The following is a 12181-nucleotide window of genomic DNA, read 5'->3' on the forward strand; positions in this document are numbered from 1 at the left end:
TCTAATTTCCCCACTGGCTAACTATGCAAGTCAGTTTATAAGTTATCACTCACAGATTTTCACTTGGGCAAAAAAGTTTTAAGTCCTCACACCTGATTCCACTTAGTGGTTTTCGTGCTGTTGACATGCTAAGCCCCACTTGACTTGCTGAATGCTCACTGCAGATCTAGTAGTGCGAGACACATCTCTGATCTCTGCAGGGGCAGCATCTCACTGTGGAGGCCTCAGTGGCGACCCCCCTCTGAATAGAATGTACTGGATGGAATTCGCCTGGCATATCTATTGTTGCAGCATGACATCTTTGGCAGTTTAAGCATTCCAGGCCCAGTGAAGATAGATAACCACGCAAGCCATTTGAGGCTTTTGGGTTGATATATCAGCAGTGATGCATTTCCAGCAGCTGTGGCTCTCCAGTCGAATCAAGCTCCTGTTTCTGCAGTGACACGGTTCCAGCCACAGGAATGCATGCAATACACGCCCAACATTAGGAAGCTATGCCCATCTTCTGTGGGGTGCCATGTTAAACCAGGACCATCCAAAATGGAGCCCATTGGCCCTAGTACTCATACTCTCACAATACACAGAGCCAGACAACCATATATGCTACACACATGGCCCCCACAAGCAAATGGAATGTCAGAGCAAGGTTCTGGGTTTTACATAACAGTGAACCTTTTCATGGGATAAGTCAGTAGGCTCCTCTCTCTTTGACAAAGAGAAAAGCTTTGATCCTACTTTTGATTCTCAAAACACAGTACGCTGTCACCACAGTCATATGTGTTGCACCCATGGCATGAGTAGTAGGTATCCATTAAGGTGGTACACAATGTGCGCTCTTCTAGGTGACAGAAAACGTTCTGGACCTCGTAGTACCAGGGACAGACCTCTGTGCACAAGTCAAATTAGCATGATGGCATAGCCAAACAAAAAGTCAAGATAGTAGTTTCACAAGTGGTTGGGCAGTTACTGCAGGTGTACAAGCACATTTAGCACGTGGGGGCATTCCCATTCCAACATACCCAACAAAGGAAACCACAAGGCTCCAAGGCTTGGTACAGTTAAGAGAATAAATCCCTTTCTATTTAAGGTAGTTCCAGAGGCGTGATTAAACTGGAGGGGACCCCCTCTGGACTCACTCGGGCCAGGTGCTGTGCTGAGGGGGACCCCTGGAGGTTGAGGGCCCCCACGCTGCAGGGGCCTTTTATTACGCCACTGGGCAGTTAAAGGATCATTCTGTGTAAACAGATGGAATGACACAGTTGTCCCAGCCCATCACTGGCATGTGAATACCGCCTTTTTTGTGGCCAGCTTTTTAAATGGATCACATTGAACAGTGCAAAATAAACAAAAGCAGAGGTCCCAGATCAGAAGACCAACGTGAAATAGGACAGGAACAAACATTTGCAACCTTCAAGGGTCACTTAGGTAGGAAAAAAGACAGCCTCCACCAGAGGCTGCAACAAACGTGTTCCAGATAACATTTCAAAATAAGTTCATCCAGGGGTTTTCATTCTTTCTCTACAAAATACCTCAAATAGAAGCTATTAAACACTAAACCAACTGATTGGCCGTTACTCTAACCAATCACAAGTTAAATCACCCAGGGCAGTTAGAGACTCATCATACTTTCAAAGAGCAGGGAGGGTGTTTCACATCTGCAGACAAAACTCAATCCATTATCAGTCAGTCCACTGATGAAACCACAACGTTCATACAACTTTACTTAATGACAGCGTGCACAGGCACAAAATAACCACCAAGTTTCACTTACGTGTTCTATACAATAATATCTGGGCTTTGAAGAGTCATGAAAGTTGGCTATTTGTTTAAACCCTGACTCACAAGGGAAAAATGCAACGCATTCTATTAGTCTTATTCCAAAATTAAATAACATGAATATATGAGTTCACTTTTTCTTGGTATCACACAGCTAAATCTCTAAGTGCATCACCTCAGAAAAAGGTCAAAGAGTGACCAGATTCCTAAACGAATTGAGTTTCTGTGTCAACACTCCTTTTAAGTCTATGGTTACTAATATTTGGAATCAAAGAGATATTTGACAGAAAAATATGGAAGTATTTCCACATTACAAACCAATTCTGCAGCACCGCCTTTCACAACAGACTTGACATAGATCCCAAGCTTGTCCTGGCCTGCTCCCTAAAGAAAGAGAGAGAAAGAAACCAGACACAAATGAATTGTTTTAGTTTTCTAAGAAATATTACAGAACTTACATCATGATTTTTGGTTCTGCCTTATCAACCCCCGATTGTTAGTACGATAATACAACTTCCCAAGTATTTTTTTAAACTCTTCTTTGTATACGAAAACACTTACCCACTTAACATTAGCACTTCAAAAGCACTTATGAATGACATTAACACACACTGAATCAGTAAAAAAAAAAACAGACATTTTTTGCTCTCCTTAGGATTGTATTGCATTCAAGGCAAAAAAATCTGATGTGCAAGAGAAACATGTAAGAATCGGATCCCCAAGCAGACTACCCTCCCAAAGCACAGATGTGCTATAGCACATGTCAATCTCTTTTAAGGCTGAGCGTAAGCATTCGACCTTATGTATATTTTTTGTATACTTCTTATGGCTTAAAGCGATTGCATTTGTTGGTTGTAGTGTCCTTTAAAAATGATCGCTCGCTAGTGGTCAGTTCTGCTTTTCTCTCCCTCCTTTTTCTGTTTCAGAGCAGTGACCAATAACTGTATTATTACACTTTGGTGTCGTTCTCTGTTGCTGTGACTGACTTGTAATTTTGTTTGGTGCTCCCCTTTCACTGTGGGTGTTTTAAGTTGGTAGCTGCCTGTGTTTTACTGCAGCATTCCATTCCTCCCATCTCCTCCCATGTCCCTGGCATTTGTTTTGGATTTATTCCAGTGCTGTCCTCGCTTTACCTCTGGCTACTAAAATAAGCTTATTTTGCAAAAGGAAAATCCAGTGGTTTAGTGCACTGGTCACAAAAGCCACAATATGCTCTGTCTGGTAGAAGGTAGCTAAACATAGACGCAATGATGTTTAGCCTTGCAACTCTCTACAGGGCCCCTCCCTGCCAGTACACACAGGGCATTGCTTATCTCCTTTATTAAGGTCATAAATCTCAGGCTGCTCTTCTCGTTAAAATGTGAGGCAAGATTGCTTGCAAGACTTTTCATTCTGTTAAAATGAAAAGAAAATACTTTTCCAGCCTTATTTTCCAATTTCTGTTCAGACGTTTACAGAACGTGAGGTACTGCAGTTATCGTCTCGGTTTTTTGGAGACTCAAGAACAAGCCGCATGAGTAACAGCAGAAAGGAAAGGCACGTGATGACCCCTGTGAAAAAACAGAACGTGGTCATGCTAAGGCTAAAAGCTAATAGCTTGTCACCCTCCACCCAGCAGCAATCCGAGAGGCTCTTTATAACTGTTAACCAGCATCCTGCACCCCTGCATGCGTGCTCAGTGAAGGTGCCCCTGCCAAAAAAGTTGGTGCCTGTCCTGCAACGCAAACCTGTATGCAGCGCATTTTGCCCCTAAACCACCTCCATTGTGCTCACTGCACAGAGCGGCTGGTCTGCCACACTACCTTCTGCTCTCAAAACATCTGTCTTCCTGTGTTAGAAATAAAAACGTAAAATACAAAAAAAGTTGTTGAGGTGACAAGGCCAGCATTCACTGCAAGTACTCGTGAGTTACAAGATTCCAAGTGGTGAATGCTGTGTTGTCAACACAATGGTCGAGTAGGCTACATAGGACATCACCGAACAAGGCTCTCTGTGACTGGACTGCAACCCCTCGTGCGTCAGCGCAGCCTGCTGTCACGTCCATCGTTTATTAGAACCACATGCTCGCACGTTACTTAAAACAGCATTCAGGGTTATTGAAAATATGCCTCTATTTTACCACAAAGATGTATATAACATTTTTAACAGCAGTGATTTACATCTGACAGTACAAACACATTCTCAAGTATACAGAGGAAGTGCACCACGTGTGTTTTGTTTGTCTTCTTGACACCAGGAAGGGGTAATTGTTTTACTGCCCAGCCCATGTGGGGGCTTCGTTTAGTTTATTCATCACTTTTAAGCAGTTCGTACTGCAATTTTATGACAGTCTCCCAACATGTAATATTTTGTTCCATATTCCTAAACAAACTTTTTTTCTATAACTACGAAGCAGTACATTTATAAATTTATACTCAGTCTTCGATCCAAACCTCCTTGATTGGAGTACTCAAAGTGTAATGTTTGAACAGGGTCATGTGTACTTGGCAGATCTGAACAAAGAACAGGTCAGGTCACACTTGTGAGCACTTACTATTCAAAACCCTTTTGGACTACTTTTATTTGAAGTCTCAGCCCAATATGTGTTGCGAGCAAAACTGCCTCTACAGCTCACTAGTATTTTAGACTGTATGTATCATGTATTGCCGTTTGTGCAGATGTCCATGGATAGTGCACCTACAAAGGAAATAAAACACCTACCAAAAAACAGAAACAATTTCAGCTAATGTAAAATTGCTAAGCATGAGAACGTGATTTGCAATACCGAGTCACGTACAATTGAGTTGATTTCTGTTTGACACCTCACTGTTCACAAATAAATAACTACCGACTGAGCTTAAAAATATAGGCCCTCATTACAACCTCGGCGGTCTTTCAAAAAGACCGCCGAGGCTGCGGGAAACAGAATACCACTAGTGCCGGCAGTATTTCTGGCTCTCTATTATGACTTGTCCGCTGGCCCAGCGGAAAAGTGACATCAACATTGCTGCCGGGTCGTAATAGAGCCGGAGGCAATGCTGATGTGCAGCGGGTGCAGTAGCACCCATCGTGCATTTCACTGCCCGAAATGTGCGATGGGGCTATCTACGCCCAGGGGCCCCTGCACTGCCCATGCCAAGTGCCTGGGCAGTGCAGGGGCCCCCAGGGGCACCCCAAGTCCCTCTTACCGCCAGCCTTTCCATGGCGGTGTTTACTGCTGTGGCCAGGCTGCCGGTCGGGGACTCATAATCGAGTACTTGAATGCTGGCCTTGTCACAACTTTCTTTGTATTTTATGCTTTTATGTTTAACACAGGGCAAGCACCGCTGCCCTGGGGATTATGACTGCCAGGTGAAAGCCTGGTGGTATAGTGGAGGGGCTGGCGGTATGGCCATGGCTATTGCGCCACTGTCATAACAGCTGGCGGAACACCGCCAGCCTGTTGGCTGTTACCACCAGCTTACCGCCGGCCGCCAGGGTCGTAATGAGGCCCATAGTCTGCACATCAGACAGTGTACTGTGGTTTAACCGTAATAATTGGAGGTCACTGAAATCTATAAGGGTAAAAAAATGAAAATCTGCAACAATATTTCCAAACCTCTGTGGGGAAAGGAAGTAAAATATGCAGCAACAACAGTGAAATATCCAATCAGTATTTCTAAAATCATGGCTAAGAAGAATAGAAAAAGCCCATTAAACTCCACTTATTTTCTTTTTTTTCTTTTTAATTCCTAGGTTTTTAGACAACAAATGAATTGAAACATCCAAGTCTTTATACCTCTCACGCATCGTCTCTACAATTTTTGAATCCTGATGTAATCTTTTATGTTCCCTCTTGCGTCTCATGGTAAATTACTTTCAACAGCCTTTCTATATCATGATGCCAGGGCATCTGATCTAAAGACATTTTCACTTAGGACCCCCTTTGCATATGTGTAATTCTATAAGGCAGTCACTGGTTCACACTCAGTTACAGGGGATACCAGTCACTGAGTGACTTTGAATAGGCATCCTATCTGCAAATACTCACTACGCAGGTGCCCATAGCTCAGGCTAATCCTCAACTCACCTGAGTTGCTGTTATAATGCATTAGTACGCCGCATTTTCAGGGTCAAGCGCGTGAGCCTTCTGGCCTGTTGTAAGCGGTCGTTGGGCTTTTAACCACGCCCACTCTTGCTAGTCATTCTTTTTTGTGCTTGTCTCAAATGCTTCTTTTATATTGGTGCTTTTTATGAAATGTCCCTCCTTTGTGTGATGAGTTCTCTCCCAGGCGATTTCACGAAGTGAACATTTTTGTTGGCCATCACACTACCTCATGCTTCCCTCCCTGTTAAGGCATGTGATGGCCCCTCCTCCTGACATTCACGCAGGGAGCAAATAACTCTTGCGATCAAGCTCCTGGCGGCCGTGATGCTTTGAATTGACTTGCTTCTGTCAACTGTTTTACTTTTCATTTTCAATTTATGTGGCAAGATAAGTCTAGTTAAAAATTTACAACTCTAATAGCTCTAACTCAAGCAAACGCGAGACCCACTGCATTGCAAATTCTTATTTTCTAGTTGCATTTGAAAGAGTTAAGCAAAGTCTTACGGTATGGGAGGTTGTATGAGTAAAGTCTAGAGTTAGGTTTGAAAGGATAATCAAGAGTTATTCAATTATCATAAAATGTAACACTTGGGAAAGGAAAAACTTATCAACCCAGCAATGCCACCATAATAATCCCAACTTCAAACCTAACTGGCTAACAGCAGCCTCGACAAAGGAGGTAAGTTGAAATTATGTGTTACAACCTCAGCCCCCAACTGATTTCACCAACTGATTTCCCTGGAACCCCCCTCAATGGATAAGTCATCAGGTTCTAGAAGTGTCCTCACAGTTCAGGGTTGGCAGAGGAATCTAGACACTACAAATCTTCCTGTTATACTTAATGAAGCATTACTCCTCCAAAGAGAACATACTTAAAAACAAGGCTAAAAGTACAAGAACTCCCACTTACCCCATAACCTAAGAACAGAAATAACAACAGAACAGCCTCACATAAAGTACAAAACTAACTTACATAGTCTTTCAAATACACAAATAACTATCAAACTTACAGCCCCAAATCACGTTGCTTACTCACTGCACTTCTGTTTGCAAATAGGAACTTTGACACAGACCTATGCTCAACTTGAGCAGACTGATGAGGATCTTGGTCATGGCATTGTTGTTCAGGTATCTTTTTAAGTACCACTACCCTGCTCATATTACAAATGTGACCATCACTAGATGTGATTGAATTCTTGAACTGCTTTGCCATTTCCTTAAGTTCAGAGTACTTCAACAACTCCTTGGCTCCCACCAGAGCTTGTATTTTGACCTAATCACCTATTTAAGCAACATTTTTTACTCTTCGTTTTGTCAAAACTATACTTTCCCACTGATGTTTTTTTTTTTCCCTTGGCACTCCAAGCATCATCCAGTGAGACACCAACGCACTCTATCCTGAAAACTCATCCAACCCAATATTAATTTGGAGTTAGTGGGTCCTTCCAAAAAAAGAGCTCAAACACAGTCTCCCAATGGTGGTGTGTGGGGAAAGTCTACAAGGGTCTAAAGGCTCTTGAAGAACCCTCTTCCAGTCCATTTTGTTGACCCTAGCCAACTGCATACCTTCTGTCAAAGGTCTATTGGAATGCTCAACTGTAACATTAGACTCAGGATGGTAGGGAGAGCACTTATTTTGTGTGATGTCCTACCTAGTGACAACATTTTCCACCTCCCTGAAACACAACTGGACCCTGTTATCCGAACACAGGACCTTCAGAAAACCTAAATGGTGAAACAGTTCCTCAAGAAACCTAAAAACCGCAACAAATATAATTGTCCTCGACATACACCTTCTCTGGCTGCCTAGAAACCAGATCTAAGGCCATGATGAGATAAGGAGTTAACCCCCTCACTAACAATTCCCATGGCGCCTTCCTCTAAGTCCACAAGTTAACCCTCTACAAATCATCAATGGAATGGGAAGCTTAAAAGATTTATCACTGGCAATAAAGTTACCACATTATCTAAAGGCTCTTTCTAAGTCTAACCCAAGTCACCAAAAATCAGCACAGATCTGTTCTTTTGTCTTTACAACATGAAGATGTCCCTCATGTGCTAGTTTATTGAATTATTTTGCTCCTAAAACGGGCAGATACAACTAATTCTGACCCTTAGAAAAGAAGGCTGTCACTCTGTGCCAATTCGTAGGTCTCCCAACAAAGGTAAAGAGATGGTTCAATTGTTTATCAGATCATCATTCCAACAAATATTCCTGACACTTCCTTGCGGTCTCAATCTGCTCCAGACCCTTCTCCCGTTAACTGTACAGGCTATTGCCTTGTGTTAATAAACACAAATTTGCAGTGGACCAAACTTTCTCTGGCCCAGCATCAGACTCAACTGTCTTAGCTCCTGATCAGGACAAAGAGTACCCAGAATATATTCAACATATGTTCTTGTCATTCAACAACAAATTTTATAATGCGTGAGGAGACCAGGCAGTTCCTTGGCAAAATATTTTGCTGGGGTTTATGATGAGATTTGATTGAGAAAACAGAACTCCATGGAAAACCACAGCATTTCTTGACAGCCCAACTCACTGTCAATGTCTTCTTCACTATACCTGAATAGTTAAGTTTTGCTCCTTTCAACATTCTAGAAGCACGACATATAATATGCTCATTTCCACCGTACCCCTATAGTTGCCCAACTCTCTGTCATTTCCCACTGCAAGGAAATTATATTCAAGTTGGAGCAATTAATTTCACATTTTTACCATTAAATTTAAAAACATTAGATAGGTTGCCACGCTTCAATACTCCTACCAGGAGTACCAGCACTTCACAAACTTCTTTTACACCATGCTTTACTCTACATTCACTCCTAAAATATTTGACAAAGTGTCCTCAATTGTCACAACTATTACACACTATTTTGAATGCGAGGACACTCTTTCCAGTTAGCTATGTGTCCCGTTAAACCACATTGAAAGCAGTTATCCTTAAATTGTAATGACTTCTGTCCTTCTTTTTATGTCCGCAACACTTACAACAACTTTCCTGAACACATCACACCTCAGTTCTTCCAACCATTCCATCATGCGTTCCACATGCTTGGTTTTCAAGGCAACTTTGACAAGGAGTGCTCCTCTTTGAGTCACAATTCCTCTCTTATCAGACTTACAATGAAGAACAAATTGATCTCTAATATATCCCCCAGAGCATCAAACTTGCAGGAAGCAGCGAAACCTTTCAATACTGTGATATACTCCTCCACAGATTCTTCATCTTTCTGTGCCCTACTTCCAAAATTGCATTGACTCTTGGGAGATAATGTTTTTCTTTATAGCAATTATATATTCATTAAGATTTTAGGCACCTTTCTAAGACAAAATCAGACAAGTAATCCAAAACTTCCAGGCCTTCTGCACGATATCACTGGTTTAAAAGAACCAATTTCCTTGCTGATTTAAAAAAGCCAATTTCCTTTCAGAACTAAGGTTGGTACCACAAATTCATGAATGGTTTGAAAAGACCTTCTGCCATTCACCCAAGTGTAAAGTTGGCTCATCAAGGTGCCACAAAAAGAATGGGGGACGAATTATGTTTTACATGGTGTCTTCAAGTATCCAAAATCTTTACCTTGGGCCATGTACATGGAAATTGAGTGCTAGTGAGGCTAGATGTAAAGATGATCAGAATGGCAGGACAAGGGCATTGAAGTTCAACCTCATTTCCCCCCTCTTAGACTCTGTTTTTGCTGTTTGAAGGCATAAAAGAGTAACATGGGGTGGGAACTACAGAATGAAAACAATTCTTTTTGAGAGATGTTTGCTATAGGTTATTTGTGCACTAAGGCATTGCCAATGGCAGCAAAGAGCAAGCTAATAAAAGCAGCTGCTAATCTCTGGCAGCCCTCAGTTAACACCAATATGCTCTAAAGGCACGTGCATTTTGAGAATGTTTTCTTCTTCTAGTTATCACCTTGAAAACACAATTCTTTCTGCCCTCGGCTGCAATAAATCACCTTATGGGTTCACAGTGACAACTCTGGAAGATATCCACAAGTGCGTGGGGTTTGGGTATTCGCCAACTTTTTCATGTGGACCCACCCTGAGACTCCAAAAAAACACACCCCACTTCTTACCTCACAATTCCATCCTACATTCTTAAGTGAGTGTGAGCAATTGCCAAATATAATAACAAGATAACCCCCACATTCCCGATTCTGTGACTCAGGAGCAGGATTTTACCCTGCATTGAGCATTCCTGTTTTAATTTCAAAATAACACAATGCAGGGTTAAAACAGTTTTCTTTAAAAACACATTATGTTGTACACATTGTAAAATATGTTACAACCTTATTTGGACACAATTAAGGAAAAAAATATTCAAGAATCAAACTATGTGTGATAGCATGAGCTTTGCATGTAATAACACCGCTAAGGAATCCGGAAACCTTCAGGTGTTCAGGTCCCTCCTAGGTCAAATTGGCATCCAAAAAGAATGACTAGGCATCTGGAAGACTTATTTCACTGCTCATTATCTCCTCGCCTGTCTTCCCTACCACATTACTCAACATGACTCCAGCTCACTCCAACTTAATTTTCACAGCCCAAGAAAAATAATCAACTAAAAAATACATGTTGGAAAACAATGGCCAACTATGATACTTTCCATGCAAACTCACATAATTTTGACAGGAAGTGAACACCCTGCACACACAAAACACTTCCAGATTTTCAGTCGTGTGACATGGAACCGAGATTCAGTGCCACAGTGACAATTAAGTTACAGGTCAGCTGTAGATGCCTCATTTTGCCTTAAGGTTAATGGTCTAAGGCTACAGTGGTTCTCTTAAGCCAGCACTGAATTGATGTTTGGCACAAAAGCACTTCCAACACAAGCCTGAACCAACTACAGTAGGCAGAGACGCAGCATTAGGGCTTGCCTTAATCTTGTTTTGTGACTAATTACCCTAAGAACAGGAACCACCCAGGACTTTGTTTCCAAAGAAACTGCTTTGTGAGTCCGAAGCACAAAGTGGTGCCCGTTGACTGTGCTTTGGCTTCATGAAGTATTCTGGGTGTATTCATGAAGTCATTTAAACATGCTGCTAAGTGTAAACACACAGAGGAAACCATAATTTAAATCCGTAAATATTACTCAGCATATGGTTAGCAAGGCTGTAACTGTTAATTTCCAGTCACATAGCCTGCTCTAAAGCAGCAGAGAATTCAGCAGGATGCTGACCCTGATGACCAGAGGATGATATCAGCGGTCAGTATATCTACTAGGGTTCTGATTTGGAGTAAGTGTTGAAACACACCAGGAAGAACGTGTCCATTCCAAATGATCTCCTGATGACTAAGAAGAGAATGTCTTTCAGCAATATTGTGATAAAGAACCAAATAAGCTTCCATTCCATTATACACTCCAAAAGCTTCTTTCCAAGAACAGGAATGAGGTGCAAATTTCTAGTTTCCCCAAGATTCCTCTCTCACAGATATCCACTGTTAGGATTTGATATAGTATTTCCACCAAGTGTTAAAGATGACTCTTTAATGGAAGGATTGTCATTTCAATTATTTATTTTTTCCACAAATACCTTGCCCCTGGATCTAGTTGACAAAATTCCGAGGTGGCCCTCAAGCATACCTATACAGCTTACAACTTTGCACCATACTTGGAAGACAATGAAAAAGTCAGCAGAGAACCGAACTCTGATGGGTCCTATTCATTCTTCTTTTAAGGAAGAGGGTTTCAGCACACTAAGAACTTGTGGTTCATTTTTAATTATAAGGACAAGAATCAGCCCCGCTGCCAACATTTCCTGTCAGTCCCTCAGTCTTTTGCCACAACCTCCACAAACACGCCCTAACTACCTAATCATGGACAGCTGAGAAGAACTGCAAGTCAGCAGCCATTTAAAGAAATTTGTAATTTTGTGGAACAACCTGGTTTCAGATTCCTGGGTGCTGCAGATAGTGAATCAAGGTTACAGGTTCAATTCTCTAGCATGCCTCCAGACATATTAAGAGTAACCCAAACACCCAAATTCCAATCTGTCACTAAGCCCTTCTTCAGGGAGTTCAGGACTTACTCAAGAAACCTGCAACAATCGTCCAGATGCACAGAAAGGGCTAGGAAGAACAAGTTACTTACCTTCAGATACGGCTTATCTCGTAAAGGCTCTACCTGGCAGAAGATTCCTTACCTTAGAATTATCCCCAAGCGTCAGACTAGATCCAGAAATCTTTTGTGCGCAGTACCCCTGGTAGGTGATGTCATTCAGCTCAAAGTGGCGTCTTCTGTGCCGGAAGTGATGTGTCTGATGCCTATATAGACGCCACCCCAACGCGCAGACATCAGTTTATTTTCTCGACTTTATACGCCC

At 42.0% G+C, this 12181-nt stretch overlaps 1 protein-coding gene across 13 annotated transcripts in view; it reads right to left on the minus strand.

The window, feature by feature from the left end:
* AFDN (afadin, adherens junction formation factor) overlaps nt 1–12181 on the minus strand; it is a 1710163-nt gene that overhangs the window by 662213 nt on the left and 1035769 nt on the right. For all 13 annotated transcript variants that reach the window (XM_069234921.1, XM_069234923.1, XM_069234919.1 and 10 more), the window contains one exon: nt 2095–2160. In XM_069234921.1, coding sequence (XP_069091022.1) covers nt 2095–2160 — 66 coding nt within the window. The remainder of the gene's footprint in view (nt 1–2094; nt 2161–12181) is intronic.

This window comes from Pleurodeles waltl, chromosome 5, assembly GCF_031143425.1.
Source record: "Pleurodeles waltl isolate 20211129_DDA chromosome 5, aPleWal1.hap1.20221129, whole genome shotgun sequence".
Lineage (NCBI taxonomy): Eukaryota > Metazoa > Chordata > Amphibia > Caudata > Salamandridae > Pleurodeles > Pleurodeles waltl.